The sequence below is a fragment of the Drosophila mauritiana genome, chromosome 3L (genome assembly GCF_004382145.1).
Source record: "Drosophila mauritiana strain mau12 chromosome 3L, ASM438214v1, whole genome shotgun sequence".
Classification (NCBI taxonomy): Eukaryota; Metazoa; Arthropoda; class Insecta; order Diptera; family Drosophilidae; genus Drosophila; species Drosophila mauritiana.
The window spans coordinates 3,705,586-3,720,205 of NC_046669.1; the positions used below are offsets into that span (position 1 = coordinate 3,705,586).

The 14,620-nt window shown below is 43.6% G+C and overlaps 8 protein-coding genes across 13 annotated transcripts in view; 3 read left to right on the forward strand and 5 right to left on the reverse strand.

The window, feature by feature from the left end:
- Positions 1-2,866, reverse strand: part of LOC117141477 (protein nutcracker) — an 89,313-nt gene extending 86,447 nt beyond the window's left edge. Inside the window, exons 1-2 of one of the 3 annotated variants that reach the window (XM_033304950.1) lie at positions 2,612-2,855; positions 2,255-2,541 (exon numbers count right to left, since the gene is read on the reverse strand). In XM_033304950.1, coding sequence (XP_033160841.1) covers positions 2,255-2,384 — 130 coding nt within the window. In that variant the 5' untranslated portion in view covers positions 2,385-2,541; positions 2,612-2,855. Of the gene's footprint in view, positions 1-61; positions 1,012-2,254 lie in introns of those variants that run through there. The other 2 variants (XM_033304956.1, XM_033304951.1) reach the window with 2 other exon arrangements.
- A 287-nt stretch (positions 2,867-3,153) lies between these two features.
- On the forward strand, positions 3,154-5,511 carry LOC117140493 (integrator complex subunit 10). Of its 2 annotated transcripts, XM_033303455.1 has the most exons (4): positions 3,154-3,175; positions 3,232-3,435; positions 3,488-4,532; positions 4,589-5,239. In XM_033303455.1, exons 2-4 carry the CDS (start codon positions 3,236-3,238, stop codon positions 5,237-5,239), a joined length of 1,896 nt encoding a protein of 631 aa, XP_033159346.1. In that variant the 5' UTR covers positions 3,154-3,175; positions 3,232-3,235. The 2 variants fall into 2 exon arrangements, with proteins under 2 accessions (XP_033159346.1, XP_033159347.1); XM_033303456.1 differs by lacking the exon at positions 3,154-3,175 and having other exon boundaries at positions 3,236-3,435; positions 4,589-5,511.
- A 68-nt stretch (positions 5,512-5,579) lies between these two features.
- Positions 5,580-6,585, reverse strand: LOC117140494 (mpv17-like protein 2). Its single transcript, XM_033303457.1, has one exon. It carries the CDS (start codon positions 6,560-6,562, stop codon positions 5,711-5,713), a length of 852 nt encoding a protein of 283 aa, XP_033159348.1. The 5' UTR covers positions 6,563-6,585; the 3' UTR covers positions 5,580-5,710.
- Positions 6,586-6,780: 195 nt separating this feature from the next.
- LOC117140495 (mpv17-like protein 2) lies at positions 6,781-7,534 on the reverse strand. The gene has a single exon (XM_033303458.1). The coding sequence runs from the start codon at positions 7,427-7,429 to the stop codon at positions 6,806-6,808; it is 624 nt and encodes a 207-aa protein (XP_033159349.1). The 5' UTR covers positions 7,430-7,534; the 3' UTR covers positions 6,781-6,805.
- Positions 7,535-7,743: 209 nt separating this feature from the next.
- LOC117140576 (GPI mannosyltransferase 3) lies at positions 7,744-10,419 on the forward strand. Of its 3 annotated transcripts, XM_033303577.1 has the most exons (6): positions 7,744-7,895; positions 7,954-8,152; positions 8,413-8,880; positions 8,938-9,519; positions 9,578-9,821; positions 9,912-10,419. In XM_033303577.1, exons 2-6 carry the CDS (start codon positions 8,025-8,027, stop codon positions 10,083-10,085), a joined length of 1,596 nt encoding a protein of 531 aa, XP_033159468.1. In that variant the 5' UTR covers positions 7,744-7,895; positions 7,954-8,024; the 3' UTR covers positions 10,086-10,419. The 3 variants fall into 3 exon arrangements, with proteins under 3 accessions (XP_033159468.1, XP_033159466.1, XP_033159467.1); XM_033303575.1 differs by having other exon boundaries at positions 9,578-10,419; XM_033303576.1 differs by having other exon boundaries at positions 7,744-8,152; positions 9,578-10,419.
- Positions 10,420-10,652: 233 nt separating this feature from the next.
- Positions 10,653-14,498, forward strand: LOC117140756 (succinate--CoA ligase [ADP/GDP-forming] subunit alpha, mitochondrial). The gene is made up of 4 exons (XM_033303838.1): positions 10,653-10,805; positions 12,753-13,201; positions 13,552-13,836; positions 13,899-14,498. Exons 1-4 carry the CDS (start codon positions 10,769-10,771, stop codon positions 14,112-14,114), a joined length of 987 nt encoding a protein of 328 aa, XP_033159729.1. The 5' UTR covers positions 10,653-10,768; the 3' UTR covers positions 14,115-14,498.
- Positions 11,509-12,030, reverse strand: LOC117140758 (accessory gland protein Acp63F-like). Its single transcript, XM_033303839.1, has 3 exons — positions 11,951-12,030; positions 11,730-11,891; positions 11,509-11,675 (listed from the first exon to the last, which is right to left on the reverse strand). Exons 1-3 carry the CDS (start codon positions 11,979-11,981, stop codon positions 11,611-11,613), a joined length of 258 nt encoding a protein of 85 aa, XP_033159730.1. The 5' UTR covers positions 11,982-12,030; the 3' UTR covers positions 11,509-11,610.
- On the reverse strand, positions 12,046-12,576 carry LOC117140759 (accessory gland protein Acp63F-like). The gene is made up of 3 exons (XM_033303840.1): positions 12,468-12,576; positions 12,249-12,404; positions 12,046-12,188 (listed from the first exon to the last, which is right to left on the reverse strand). Exons 1-3 carry the CDS (start codon positions 12,493-12,495, stop codon positions 12,127-12,129), a joined length of 246 nt encoding a protein of 81 aa, XP_033159731.1. The 5' UTR covers positions 12,496-12,576; the 3' UTR covers positions 12,046-12,126.
- Positions 14,499-14,620: the final 122 nt, after the last annotated feature.

Sequence of the window (14,620 nt, forward strand, 5' to 3'; positions counted from 1 at the left end):
TATTGTAAAAATCCATCTTAATATTTAAAATATTTCAGGGAATATAAAGAGACGTTGTATATCAGCGCTTAAATAACAAGGCCTTTACTTAGTATATATAAAAGAAAATATCATTATTGACATACAATGATTTACGAGAATGCACCGCTTGACATTTATTCCAAAACAATTTTCATGGATTCCAGCAGTTTCGATAAAAACCAGAGCTTAGCTTACCGCCCTTCACACTTTTTCGCTCCACTTCCTTGCTGTAGAAGTGGAGATGTCTATTGACCCTGGCCACCACATTCAGCTGGCTTTTGTCCAGATATCTGAAGATCTCGAAGTACAAGTCGTCCGGGAGGCCCAACAGCGAGGGCTGTAGCTTCATCTCCATCTGCATTAGTTGCTGCGTTCGCATGGGATGGAACAAGTGCTGTTTGAGCTGATAGGAGAGTTCATCCAGCTTTCTAAAGCGATGGTAGATGGGCTTGTTCTTCGCCTGAACATTCAGGACATAGCGTCCGATGGACAGGCTGATGCTGTAGCCAGGCTGCTTCGACGGAGGTACTGGGGACAGGGTGATCATAAGCTGATCCCCTAGGGTGATGGCCATCAGCCGGGACTGGAGGGCAGACACCAGGGAAGACTCCTCGGGAGCATGCTTGTCCAATAGAGTTCTCAGTCGCATTACGTAGGCGGTGTCATTGAAGCACACGGAATATTTAGCAGGTTGTTCGCTCAGCAGTCGCACATTCAGGGCGTGGAAGCTGCTAAAAGATGGAACGGGTTCAATGAGGTGTCTCTTCTGGGCAAATGTCTCCTCCTCCACAAATCCGCTCTCCAGGGCCACCAGGTAGGTCAGCAAATGAAGCCACTCGGCAGCCGGCATTTTGTGGCACTCCTGATACTGATTCAGTAGCTTCTCCATGTGCTGCGGCACCGATTGCAGAGTGGCATGCTCCAGGACCAAGGGATTTGGCTCCTGGGTGCTCTTCTCTTCTATCAAACGCTTTCGCTGCGTTTTCCCCACTGCAACGAGTTTTATTTGTATTTAAATTTAAACAGAATCTCGAGGATATGATTAGTGAAATTGTGTGTGCTGTGGTTGGTTAGGAGAAATTCGAAAATTGCAGAAACTGACCTGCTATGTGCGGATTTGGGAAGCAACAACGCAAACTGGTGGTTATATACAATACATTTTAACACTACAAAATATAGAACACAGAAATAAACTCAAAACTCGCGATTACTTTTAGACTGTCGTAAAACTTTTTAATAAATTAAATAAATAAACACTTGCATTCAAATACGAATCACGAAAGAAAAGGTAAATAAAATTATGTGTAACGTGACATAAATATTTAATTCACTACTCCTTATGCTTTAAAATAAATTGTAAAATTGACCGCACTTAGTATTATTTTGTATTTACATAATATATTTGATAAGACACTAGCTAAAAAAAGTTGCGACTGAACAATTAAAACGGTAATTATTACAATAAATATAATATGAAATTGATGATTTTTGGTTGCGGTTTGAACGTCACATTTTGGAAGCAATTTACAAAATAATCAAACTGGTTTTTCGGAATTTATGGTACTTTTATTCGAGGGGGTTATCTTGATGATTCATCGAAGAGAGTGGCCGATCTTGGGATAAAAGTCTAAGGAACTCCATTCAAGTTAAGTGAAAAAAGGTATGGTGATTAAATAAATATGCATAATTCGCGGATGAAGACCACATTGCTCTATAAACTAACAATAGAAACAGGTACAAATAAATTTGTTAGAAAATATCTATGGGATGAGCAGATTGTTATTAGCATAATGCATGAATTAGTGTGTGTTGTCTTGTTTCTATATTTCCTATGATCTATGAGTATCTATTGTTAAGTGATATGTATTAAATAATGATTTCTATAATAGAATAGAAACTAAATATTAATATATACAATATCGCCAGCAATTTTTGAGAGTATTTTACGATGTAGAATATGATAAGATAGTAATGAACGATTGTTATTTGTATATTATTGATATAGTTTAGTTACTATTTACGTTTTGTTTCTTTTCTTGGTTTCGATTTATTGATCGGCAACCGGCTGGTTGTGATAAGTGATAAGTAAATTAATAAATAGTGTAGATTACGAGTAAACAATGGGGGAATGGGAGCAGCAGGCCATTTATCAATTACTTAGAGTGGTCTTAAGTAAGTTACTATTTTTCTAGAAATATTTTATGAGAATTCCCTTCTTTCTGGCCCTACTTACCCTGATCAGGAGCCTTAATGTCCTTTGTGCCGACCACTTGTTGCTCATTTTGCTGGTGCTGCTGTTGTTGTTCGCCCGATGTCGTGGGAATAGCTATAAAGCCCTCAATTTCGGATTTAGCGTCTGACATTTCAGATATTTACGTACAAAATTTCTGGGAAACGATTCGATTTAAACTTTCAATGCGACTGTCATTGTTTGTTTGCCGAATGACAATCAGAAAATGGGGCATACTGCGATGTGTGCACTCAAATTTAATATTTAGTGATTTCCAGTGTCCTGAGTAACTAAAGAGGGGTATCACAAATATATTACTTGGTTGATAAGCTGTGACACTTTGGTTTTAAACATATTTACAACGAATTGCGAAAGTCCAAATATCCAACGATTATTATTCACGCAAAAAAAAACAAAGCGCAACGACGCGTTGGCAGGTATTTTCTAGAAAACTTGGTTTGCCACAGACATTACATAAGCAGTAGCAGCTGCCAGGTTCGTATGTATTTCGCTTAATATAGTTTTCGATTTTGTAGGCGCAAAAATCACAGAAAATTGAAAAATTCGCGAAAAAAACAATTGGTCATTTAGCGAACAATCAGCTGGCAGGCAGCTGCTATGCAACACTACTGTAAACAGTTATCGATTGCAGATGAGGCGAGAGCCGTTTTTCAATCTAGCTATATTAGAGCTAAAATTAAATATCTTTGTATTAATCATACATAAATTAATATAGATAACGTCTTAGGTTTGAATGCCTTAATAGTGCTAGCCCAAACGTAACTAAAACAAGCTAACTAAGCTTAACAAACACTTTTCAAAATATTTAAAATCTCTATCTAGTTTCTATATCCAATAGCTGCCATCACTAATAGAAAAATATGGCCAGTGCTGGTAAATGGATTCCAAATAGCCGGCTAAATGGTTTGTTTTTGTTGAAACTAGGAGAAAACTAATTAAAACATAGGAAATACCCGAAGAAACATGCCGAGCCACGAGGAAAATGAGATGTACATGGTCAAGGAGGCGCAAAGACTGCGAAAAAGCGATCCTTGCGCGGCCATGGCCTGGATTATCACTGCTAAAACTCTATATCCCAATGCATTCAATCTGCAATACGAGGCTTACCTTCTGGAACGCGATGGTCAGAATTATGAGGAGGCAGCAAAGTGTTTCAGCGCTATGTGAGTATACAATAGCATATCTATTCAGTTACTATATCTTTTACTGTTCCAGAGCCACCAATTTCCAGAATCAACATACGGAGCTGTGGCAGGAGATCAACTCCCTGACAAATGCCCTCAGAAACGAGAATGAAACTACGCCGGAACACGAGTTCTATGTGAAAATGTACAAGCACCTAACTCCGGAGGTTCAGCACAACATATTCATGCACACCATCAACCACAGTGCCGATAATCTGGAGCGCATCTATATCTACATACTGATGTTCAACAAGTTTCCCAAATCGGCCATAACTCAGGCGCCCAGACTACTGGAAATGCTGGCGGAGGGCATGAAAACCGAACCGGATCTCTATCAGCGGATTCTGGTGGAGGAGGTATTGCCCATGATCCAGAATAAACCCCCGGAACTTTCGCCAAATCTGGCCTGCAGACTATACACCAGTTCCTTGGAGTTTTATCTGCGGCAAATCATGGATGAATCGGATACAGCGGATGCCTGGAAGAATATCTTTAAAGTACTGATGATCTGCGGTCAGATGATGGGCTGGGAGCCCTTCCTGCCCTTTAGCAAGCATGTCAACCAGAACGTCTACTGGGAAAAACTGGTGGACATACTTTCCGGCAGTCCGGCGGGCAGCTCCCAGGTTTTGTTCTACGCCACCACCTTGTTCATTTACTCCCTGCATGGTTATATACGAAATTGTAAGCTGAAGATCGAGGATGCCGATGTAGCTCATGTTTTAGTAGAGGGATTCATGGAATGGTCGCCGGAAGGTGACGGCTCCGACGTGCCCAGCATGGAGCCACCGAAATTCTCCCTGACCACGGCCATAAGTCCGGAGTTATCCAAGGCCTTCCTGCACGCCGCACAGTGCTGGCAGCTGCTCAATACGGATCAGTTCCAAAGGGATTTCAGTCAACTTATGCTGGCTCTTCCCTTGGCGCCTTGGATCTCCAGGTTCCTCTTCGACTTGGCCATATATTTCGGACACCGGGATGAGGCCAACAAGCTTATGGCGGAAATGACCACCCAGAGCAGCCTTGTGCAGAGCCTACAGATCTTGAGCCTTAATCTAATGCAGGGCAGCATGACGGTAAGTAGAGATTCTGTTCTATTAAATGTATAAACTTTAATGAATTTCTCACACAGCTCCAGGGCTTCCAGTGCATTTTGAAGATCCTGTCAGAACTCCCAACCACCCAGGGTCAACTTTTGGAAAATATGTCGCTGAAGGGCCACAGGCACATGGTTTTTCTGCCCCTCACTCGATCAGCGTTGGTTCAGTACTGCGTGGGAGCCATCATCAGCAGACTGAGCCGCAAGGTCTTCGAACCGAACTGCCCAGATCGATTGCTGGGGGATATCCTAGTGCTGCAGCAACTTAATCTGCTCAACGATGTTCTGCTCACTCAACAGATATTTAGCCTGATCAAGCAACGCAAATCGTTCAATCTGCGCACCCTATCCACCTACATTATTAATATCGATTTGCTCGAGGAACTCTCGCACATTTGGAACTCCCAGCAGGAGGATAACTTTGAGTTGACCAGCTCGCCAATTTCCAGTGGCACACCCACTGCGACCACTGTAGCTGGTGGTTCCCAAAGCCGAAGAATTGGAACCCGTGGAGCGGACAAAGGAGCCCGGGATGAATTCAGGGCGATAACACGCCAGCAGATTGCCCGCTGCAATGAGAATGTGATCACTTTGCTCGCGAATTTCATTAACCAAGAACACTTGATGCTGGCGCAGCACATCTTTGGAATCAGCCAACCCGTGGAGACGATTGTGATTAAGTGAAATAACTAGGAGGTAACATTTATACAATATCTATATTACAGCAGCATGAAATCAATACAATTTTCCAGCTATCTTGCACATTGTGTGTTTGATGGTTTCACTTGTTAATAGATACGACTATTATATTTAAGTTCACCAGTCTAGACTGGTGTGTATTTCGCTTATCGAATAAACAAATATTTATTTAATCGGCTGATAACATAGTTAGAGGTTGCATTTGATATGTTTCGATTTAGTCATACGCATAATTTAAAACTTTAAATATAATTGATCGACTAGCAATAACTTAAAATGATTCGTCTTATTCTTTGGTTAAGCATTTCTGTTGAAGGACCAGATGTGTACTAAACATGCATATTTATTGGTATTAAGAGCCTCTTATTTACATAATAACACTCGTGTTCACAATAACTAAATAATTTTGGTTCCTATCGATATCACACCTATTCCGCGATTCCTATTCGTTCTGTCTTAAACGGCCTTCTGGGCTTCGGGACTCGTCGTTGAACTCTGAGGCAATAGCGTCTGCTCGGAGGACTCAACTAACTTCTCCTCCAGTGGCAGGTGAACGCCGAAGTCGTGCTTCATGTAGGACATGAGCACATTGTATACAGCCGTGCACACATTGACGAAGGTCACCCGGTATTTGGTGTCTAAATAGCGAAAGTTCAGGTACTGCGCCGCCGGCCAGGTCATCCAATCCAGCATGTACACATACGGGAACTTGGAGATCAGCTCCTGATTGGTGGCCTCCAGGGTCTGGCGCTCCAGATAGCAAATCGAATAGAAGAATATGACGATGCAGGCGGGCGACATGACCAGCTGGTCAATCAGGATCTTCTTGAAGATGTTCTTCAGCGTACGAGCGGGCATTACCCTGTCCATCCAGTTGTAAACGTAGTGATGAAGAGGTCCCTGCAGCGCGCCAGCCACAAACATCCGGTACATGCGATCCGTATCGAAGCGGTCCTGGTGCCGCAATCCCCGCCTGTACTCGTACTCCTGGGCTATCACATCGCCCACGACCATCAGCAGTCCGGAGCCCACCACGTTCGTAACGAGCAGATACTTGCCGAACATGTTGCTCCACGCGATCTTTGTCCATCGCAGCAGTATGAAACTAAGCGCTCCACCCTCCGTCTCCCCCTTGCCATGGGTAAAACGAAGTCCGTACTTTTGGTGACCCACTCGATGGCTTCTCATCCGGCACAGTGCCGCAAAATCTCTGCGGGAATTGTGGAAGCCATGGATTTTGTGGGTCCAGGGAACGGCCGAGTTTCGGAGACCGTAGCACTGGCGCAGGCAGCGAGTGCCAAACATCATTCGCAGCCACTGCAATTTGCGACTACTGTAGTCCCGTGTGTTTTTGATTTACGTTACGAAAGACCCGATTGTTTTGACGTTAAACTAGCAGCTGATTGGGGATGGCACTTTTTCGACTGACCACTTACTGTATCTGCAAGCTTCGAATCGATAGCTTTCTTATCGCTTTTAAAATGTATTCATGAGTTGTTGGCACGCCATTCTTATATTTTGCTTATTCAGTTTAATTGCCATTAAATATAACTAGGGATCGTGGTAGGAAAACCCGTACTTTATATGGGAAAGCAGAACGACGTACACGCAATTGGCTACATTAACGAACACCACGCGATAGAGGGAATTGAGGAAGCGAAAGTTAAGATACTGCAGACCCGGCCAGAAGCAGCAGTCCAACATCCAGGTGTAGAGGAACTTCTCGGACAGCTCGCTATTGCACTCCACGAAAGTCTTTCCCCCCAGCAAGCTGCTGACGTAAAAGAACAGGAAAATGTAGATGGGCGACATGATCAACTGATCCACGAGTATCTTATGCAGCACACCCCATCCACTAGTGCCCGGTAGAACGCCATCCAACAGCAGATAGAATCCGTGCTGAACCGGACCAATCACGGAGCCCGTAATCATCATGCATCCTGAGCGAGAGTAGTCAAAGGCTTTCTTTTCGCCAAATCTCTCGTACTGCTGAGCAATTGCATCGCCGAGGGCGAGGAGCAGTCCCGATCCGATGGTATTCGTCAGCAACAGGTACTTTCCGAACAGCTTCGACCAGAATTTTGCATTCGGAGGAATTTGGGGGGCTGTCGCGAAATGCGTTACGAACTGGCAGCCCATCTTCAGCGGATTGGCCAATCGAGTCCAGCTAAACATCCTAATCCCATCTGATCCTGTTTTGTTTTTTGTAGGTGTGCGATTTTATTCAAAAACAACAATTTCCTATCGTTCTGACATTGCAGGAACCGGTTTGTGGATCAGTTTTGTGATTTATTGATGGCAACAATATATTTATAATAAATATAAATATATATAAATCATTTATATTGAATAAAACATTTATCAAATGAAAGTAATTGCAAAACTTAAAAATGACATTAAAGCTAAAGTTGCATATCCTAACACCTCACAACACTGACCGATATATGTACGCCGATAACTTTGGTTATTTTCCAAAAGGACTCGGTCTGGTCACACTGTTCTGTTCGGTTTTGCTTTGCACTGCTTTCGCGTTATTTTTAGCCGCTTTTTCGCCGAAAAGATTTTTTGGTGGCTAAAAGCCATCGCAATTTCCACCAAATCCGACCGGTTGGTAAGCCACAAACGCACGCAACCATTTAAGGTTAGGACCGACATAAAAAAACGCCTGAAATCGTGTATTAAGCGCATTTGTCATCCAGGTGACTCAAAACCATCCGGATTTCCGGGTGGCGACAATTTTGCGTTTTTGGACCAACGCAGCGTTATTATAATGAGGCTGCTCTACGTGTTTCTCCTGATTTTGGCCGTGCGCTTGGCCTCCGTTTTCGTGGTCCAAACTTATTACGTTCCGGATGAATATTGGCAGAGTTTGGAAGTGGCCCACAAACTGACCTTTGGGTAGGTTCAATTTCAAGTATTTTGGTTCGATGCCTGGTCATAAAACTATGCTGATTTTGATTTGAAACTGACAGCACATAATTCACACACTCAATTTTAATATGTAGTAGTCTACGTGAATATTTTCACTGATAAATGTCCTTTAGTAACAATATATGCATCAACTTGGTCATATCATTTGATGAAAATCCTACTGAATCCTTAAACAAAATCTTTTTCTATATTTTCCTTTCTACCTAACTCACTTTCTGTATTTTTAGCTATGGCTACCTGACTTGGGAATGGGTTCAGGGCATCCGCAGCTATGTGTACCCCCTGCTGATCGCCGGACTCTATAAAATCCTGGCCCTCCTGCAGTTGGATAGTGCCCACCTTCTGGTTGTACTGCCAAGGATTCTTCAGGCTCTGCTCTCGGCCTATTCCGACTATCGCTTCTTCGTGTGGACGGGCAAGCGAAAGTGGGCGCTGTTTCTGATCCTGGTCCCGTGGTTCTGGTTCTACACGGGCTCGCGCACTCTGGCCAACACATTGGAAGCCTCCCTGACAACGATTGCGTTGAGCTACTTCCCCTGGTATGGCGAATCCACTGCTTACCTGTGGCCAGCTGCCATCTGCTGCTTCCTGAGACCCACGGCTGCTGTCATTTGGCTCCCATTATCCTTGTATCATCTGCGCAAGAGTCGCCAGAACGCCCTGGAGCTGATCCTGAAGCGATTTGTGCTCGTTGGGTAAGATAAGAAATCTAAAAACAAACAGTCTTATAATAATCTCGCCTTAACTTGTAGTTTACTCGTTGCTGGTCTGGGAATAGCCATTGATACCTACTGGCATGGTCAATTGATAGTGACTCCGTACGAGTTCCTCAAGTACAACATATTCAACAACATCGGCAGCTTCTATGGCTCACACCCTTGGCACTGGTACTTCAGCGTGGGCTTGCCCACAGTTCTGGGCATCAACACCTTGCCCTTTATCTTTGGCGTGATGGAAACTGTGAGGAAGTCGGAGAAGTACCCGGTTAGCAAGCAGCTTCTGATCACCATTTTCCTGACCCTGGTTGTTCTGAGTGCCGTGGAGCACAAGGAGTTCCGATTTGTTTCCTCGCTTCTCCCGCTCTGCTTGTACGTCATCACAGATGCCCTATCGCGATGGAGCATCAGAGCCTCGAACACAATGTTGTGGACCACCGCTTTGGTCATTCTCGTGGGCAATGTTATGCCCGCCTGGTATTTGAGCACGGTGCATCAGAAGGGACCCATTGAGCTGATGCCCAAGTTGAGAGACATAGCTCGGGAATACAAAGATGAACGTGAACACCAGGCGAATATTCTCTTCCTAATGCCTTGCCACTCCACACCATATTACAGGTAAGATGCTTTTACTATCTTTTCTTTCAATGTTTTAATATTGATTTTCTCTTGTTAGTCACATTCACCAGAATGTCACCATGAGGTTTTTGACCTGCGAACCGAACCTGGAGAAGAAGGAACAGTATAAGGACGAGGCCGATCGGTTCTTTGAGGATCCCATGCACTGGATTAACTCGCACATTCCCATGCATCCGCTCACCGCTTTGCCCACACATGTGGTTCTGTTTGATCCGCTGGCCGAGAACATAAGCGTGTTCCTCCGTAGCTACCGTCTGCTCCATCGCATCGAGCACGCAGAGGTAACACGGCTGGAGGGCTCGCAGGCTCTGGTGGACCAGTTGTCGGAGGCACTGGGTGCCCAGTCACCTAATCTTGCTTCTCTCTTGCAGAATCGACAATCGCGCACAGGTCGTTCCATTTTGGTGTACCAGCGCTTGAAGAAGGGCGAGGAGAATGCATTTAATCGTGGTCCGGATCCAGGGCAGCACGAGCCGGATGTCCACGATCATCCGCCGCTGGAGGATCTCGTCCTGGCCAACGAGAACGAGAATCTGTTCAATTAGATAATAGAGAAAATAAGAGAACCCACCACCGACGCCCTCCGTTCAAAAGCAAGAAGCAATGACACATTTGAGATTGACTAATAGATACAAACCCATATTTTGTATCCATTTTTGGCCTTAGCAAGTTTTTAAAACGTAGTCGCCCGAAGAGAAAAGAAAACAGAAAAGCAATTAATATTCGTAGGCGCATGTTGTGTACTCTGTGCTAGTTGCTAATGTGTAAGCCATCTAAGTATTTAGACGCTAGAGGCAATGTATTTTACGTAGTCGATACAAACTTGATCTGTCCTTTCTTTAAGATCTCGAAATAAAGGTTCAGTGGAGTAGATAAATATTTATTCGGAATTTTTAGTATGGGTATTGCTTATTAGTGGTTAAAACATGAATTTCTACGTTTGTTAATTTTTCTTAAATTATCTTTAAAATATTTAGTAACTAACATTTTCATGGACCAGCTGTTTCAAATGTAACTGTTGAACTTTCTAATCGATTGGTGGAATACCCCGATCGTAACTTATCGCAGCTAAAATATCGATGGTGTGTCTTAAGCCGTTGCAGTCGCGCTATCGATACTATCGCAGTGGTTAACCCAGCACTATTCGGCCGATTTCGCACTGCATTAATTAAACGCGTTTTAATTGAGTAAAGCTGTTTTTATCGCACAACCACCACACACAGATAATATGGCTGCTTCAATGAGGGCGCTGCTGAAAGTGCGAGGTGCGTATTCCCCACATCGGTTGCCTAACACGCCCGATAGCCTAACAGCATAATAAATTATATAACTTCAATGGATTTACGGCACCAAAAGAGCGAATATCCGAGCAATTGGGGAGCACCTGTCGTTCCGACGGATCTGCTGATTAGTCGGCCTCCATTGGGATTAATAAGCGGTTCAATTTGCGAATCCGCAGATACGTGGCTTCGAAAAAGTGTAAGAGGGGGTGTGCGGGGGTTGTGTTCAAGGTTCGCTTGCATGTGACCCAGCGTACAAACAACCGTTTTTTCGGCAACAAGTACAGTGGAACACCGCTTTGGCGACCATCACTTATTAACTTTTCTCGTAGTGGATTTACGTAGACACGTTCAATTTAATAGTTCAAAATTGTACGCTTACTGTACTAGAAAAGTTACTTAATTCGAATTTAGCTTGGAGAATTTTTTCCAAGCTCCGATCTTTTTTCATAAATACCATGTCTGCATAAGTGCTTGCCCTTAGGACATATGGCATGAATTACTTTTGGGAGTTATATAGATATATTCCCATTAAATCTTGAGAAACTTACTGAGAATAAGGAAAAGTTCGAAAATCTTCATGGTGAATGTTAGAACGTTCCAAATGAAATTGAATGATTAGCTGCTAATTACCGAAACATGTCGTATTTAAGGCGATTAAAGTAACAAGTGTGGAATTTCTCAACGAATTCCAAGGCCACAAAAAAGGCGGCGTTTCATTAGGTATCAAATCTTTATTGGATGTGATCTAAGATATAAGATGCTCTATAGGATAATATAGATGTTTTCCTTATCTAGTTTTCCTGCATCTGGGTTTACCCCTTGGACACCTTCCGGCCTTGATTTTCAGAAAAACTGGAAATGTAAATAGGTTAGGCGAACCGAATACAATAATTAAAATGAACCTACGAGGTTTTCCCAGTTCGGTCAGTTTGCACTGCTCTTGTCCAACGTGCAAAAGACTCAAGCCTTGGAAGTTACAGGTGGCAGAAAACGCGCAGAAAGGATTTCCAGGTTTAATAAATCCGTCGCAGACACTCTTTCCACTCGTAGTCTCGAATATATTCATAACTGCAGTTGGTGAATAATTCAGAACGTATTTACTTGCAGCTGCTTGCGTCGAAACTCACTCAGAAAAAATAATAAGCTCAAAACCTTCATAATCTCGCACGCAGATTAAGTAGTTTACATATAATTTAATGCTTTAAAATGCTTCCCAGGAGAATACAAGTTTTTAAATTGCCTTTAATTGAAACATATATATATGGAAACTTAACAGCAATGTTGAAATATTGGAACTATATTACTATTTGAACGAGCAACGGGGTTTACCGGGGCGACATTTTCCGCTAATTATTTTGATGAATCCTAAACGAATCAATTAACTTTTCTGAAGCTCAAAGTTCAAAGATGTCCTCAATTACCCACCTGGTTTTCCGTTTTCTTCGCGTTCACACGACACATTTTCCAGGAAACTTCTATTTGGACCATCAAAGTTACAATCAGGAAGTATTCCACAGTGAGGATTAAGATTTAGATGAAGTACTTGGCTGCATTTGCTCTTGGCTTGCACAGTTAAAATGACTAAAGGGGATGCAAACGTTAAACAAATATTGCCGTTAGCAACAGAAGCTCCAAAGAACTCACATAGAATAAAAACGAGGATAGCTTTCATCTTGCAAAGAGACTGATATTCTAAAAGTAAATACACTACTTAAATAGAAATACATATGACATGAGTACCGGAACACATTCCATTCGCTTTAGAAAATTAATTATGTGTACCTGAAAAATGATCGAGAAAGATAGGAATTAAATAAATAATAAAAGTAATGTAGTAATGTGTTTATAAATTTACACTTGCAGAGTGTAAAAATAGTGTCCAAAATTTCCACCTTTTGTCCTAAAATGATGAATTCTTACATTTTTCAGATGGCTTCGTCGCCGGAGTGCGCTGCAATTCGCAGTACAACAAGACGCGCGGCAACCTGAAGCTGAACGGCGATTCGCGGGTGATCTGCCAGGGATTCACCGGCAAACAGGGCACGTTCCACAGCCAACAGGCTCTGGAGTACGGCACCAAGTTGGTCGGCGGCATTTCCCCCAAGAAGGGAGGCACCCAGCATCTGGGACTGCCCGTCTTCGCTTCGGTGGCGGAGGCCAAGAAGGCCACCGATCCACATGCCACCGTCATCTATGTGCCACCACCAGGCGCTGCGGCCGCCATCATCGAGGCCCTGCAGGCGGAGATCCCCCTGATCGTCTGCATCACGGAGGGTGTGCCGCAGCATGACATGGTGAAGGTGAAGCACGCCCTCATCAGCCAGAGCAAGTCGCGATTGGTGGGTCCTAACTGCCCGGGAATCATCGCCCCCGAACAGGTTCGTACATCTCCAGCGCTTGAGAGATAAGCTTGGCCAGAGGTCAAAGTCCACGTTCATCTGGTGTTTTTCTTATCTCTTGGTATGACGCTCGCATTGAACTACATATATCTGTTTACTATTCAGTTTTCATCTTGCTTATTGTTAATGTACAAACAGGCCCCCATTGACACACCCTTAATTTTGGGCACTGAACTTTGCACCTGAAGTTGATGGTTCTGGCGGACCATACGTTTTTTATTACCACTTATAACGCTTATCGTTCTATGCGTCACTTAGTGATTACCCACTTCACTTTACTTGAAGTTAAGCCAACCGTATAATCTTTAACTATGTTTTTCTGATTGCAGTGCAAGATCGGCATCATGCCGGGTCACATTCACAAGCGCGGAAAGATCGGTGTGGTTTCGCGCTCGGGAACCCTGACCTACGAGGCCGTGCACCAGACCACGGAGGTGGGTCTGGGCCAGACCCTGTGCGTGGGCATTGGAGGCGATCCGTTCAACGGAACCGACTTCATCGACTGCCTGGAGGTCTTCCTCAAGGATCCCGAGACCAAGGGCATCATCCTGATCGGCGAGATCGGAGGCGTGGCCGAGGAGAAGGCTGCCGACTACCTGACCGAGTACAATTCGGTAGGGGAAGCCATTCTAGATCAATCCTTATCATTACTACATCTCTTTATATCCTATTGCAGGGCATCAAGGCCAAGCCTGTGGTCTCGTTCATTGCCGGAGTGTCGGCGCCACCCGGCCGTCGCATGGGTCACGCTGGAGCCATCATTTCCGGAGGAAAGGGAGGCGCCAACGACAAGATCGCCGCCCTGGAGAAGGCCGGCGTCATTGTGACCAGGAGTCCTGCCAAAATGGGCCACGAGCTCTTCAAGGAGATGAAGCGTCTGGAGTTAGTGTAAATAATTAAAGGCCATAACCAAACCGGAATCCGTACGCCGATCAAAGCGTATACGCAAACTCATGATGATGAACCTAACGTTAAGCTAAAAGTGTCGAAAATCGAAATTGCATTCGAGCGAACCCAAATAAATTATTGTGAAAAATTACTAGAGAGAAACGAGAGGCGTTGAATTGTGACATGTATTCCAAGAATTAAGTTAACTACTGCCGTACCACCAAGTTGAACTAAAATAACTCGCACCAAAACCAAGATTTCGAATTGTTATTGCACTCGGCTCATTGTTTGTGTTGCGAACAGATTATTGCCTTAATTTTAAATGCCTGCTCGAAATATCAATGCGAATTGTATCTCAATGTGTAATAAATATGCATAAAAACAGGAATTATAGTGGCTTTGCTATGCAAGACTTATCCTTTGAAACTATGTATTTTCAGGACAATTTATTTAAACTAAATCAATATTCTGTGGAGATTTAAAGGATTTAATGGTAGGTCAGAAAAAACT

Excerpts from the sequence above, each read along its gene's own strand:
- LOC117140758 (XM_033303839.1), bottom strand. The coding sequence starts at position 11,981 with ATGAAGGTTTTGAGCTTATTATTTTTTCTGA. Across the intron at positions 11,892-11,950 it reads GAGCTTATTATTTTTTCTGA|TTATGAATATATTCGAGACT; the intron begins GTGAGTTTCGAC and ends CACCAACTGCAG. Across the intron at positions 11,676-11,729 it reads GACCGAACTGGGAAAACCTC|TTTTTCTGAAAATCAAGGCC; the intron begins GTAGGTTCATTT and ends TTACATTTCCAG.
- LOC117140493 (XM_033303455.1), top strand. The coding sequence starts at position 3,236 with ATGCCGAGCCACGAGGAAAATGAGATGTACATGGTCAAGGAGGCGCAA. Across the intron at positions 3,436-3,487 it reads GCAAAGTGTTTCAGCGCTAT|AGCCACCAATTTCCAGAATC; the intron begins GTGAGTATACAA and ends TTACTGTTCCAG. Across the intron at positions 4,533-4,588 it reads TAATGCAGGGCAGCATGACG|CTCCAGGGCTTCCAGTGCAT; the intron begins GTAAGTAGAGAT and ends TTTCTCACACAG.
- LOC117140495 (XM_033303458.1), bottom strand. The coding sequence starts at position 7,429 with ATGTTTAGCTGGACTCGATTGGCCAATCCGCTGAAGATGGGCTGCCAG.
- LOC117140494 (XM_033303457.1), bottom strand. The coding sequence starts at position 6,562 with ATGATGTTTGGCACTCGCTGCCTGCGCCAGTGCTACGGTCTCCGAAAC.
- LOC117140576 (XM_033303576.1), top strand. The coding sequence starts at position 8,025 with ATGAGGCTGCTCTACGTGTTTCTCCTGATTTTGGCCGTGCGCTTGGCC. Across the intron at positions 8,153-8,412 it reads GCCCACAAACTGACCTTTGG|CTATGGCTACCTGACTTGGG; the intron begins GTAGGTTCAATT and ends CTGTATTTTTAG. Across the intron at positions 8,881-8,937 it reads AAGCGATTTGTGCTCGTTGG|TTTACTCGTTGCTGGTCTGG; the intron begins GTAAGATAAGAA and ends CTTAACTTGTAG.
- LOC117140759 (XM_033303840.1), bottom strand. The coding sequence starts at position 12,495 with ATGAAAGCTATCCTCGTTTTTATTCTAT. Across the intron at positions 12,405-12,467 it reads TATCCTCGTTTTTATTCTAT|TCATTTTAACTGTGCAAGCC; the intron begins GTGAGTTCTTTG and ends CATCCCCTTTAG. Across the intron at positions 12,189-12,248 it reads CGAAGAAAACGGAAAACCAG|GATTCATCAAAATAATTAGC; the intron begins GTGGGTAATTGA and ends TGATTCGTTTAG.
- LOC117140756 (XM_033303838.1), top strand. The coding sequence starts at position 10,769 with ATGGCTGCTTCAATGAGGGCGCTGCTGAAAGTGCGAG. Across the intron at positions 10,806-12,752 it reads GGCGCTGCTGAAAGTGCGAG|ATGGCTTCGTCGCCGGAGTG; the intron begins GTGCGTATTCCC and ends TACATTTTTCAG. Across the intron at positions 13,837-13,898 it reads ACCTGACCGAGTACAATTCG|GGCATCAAGGCCAAGCCTGT; the intron begins GTAGGGGAAGCC and ends ATCCTATTGCAG.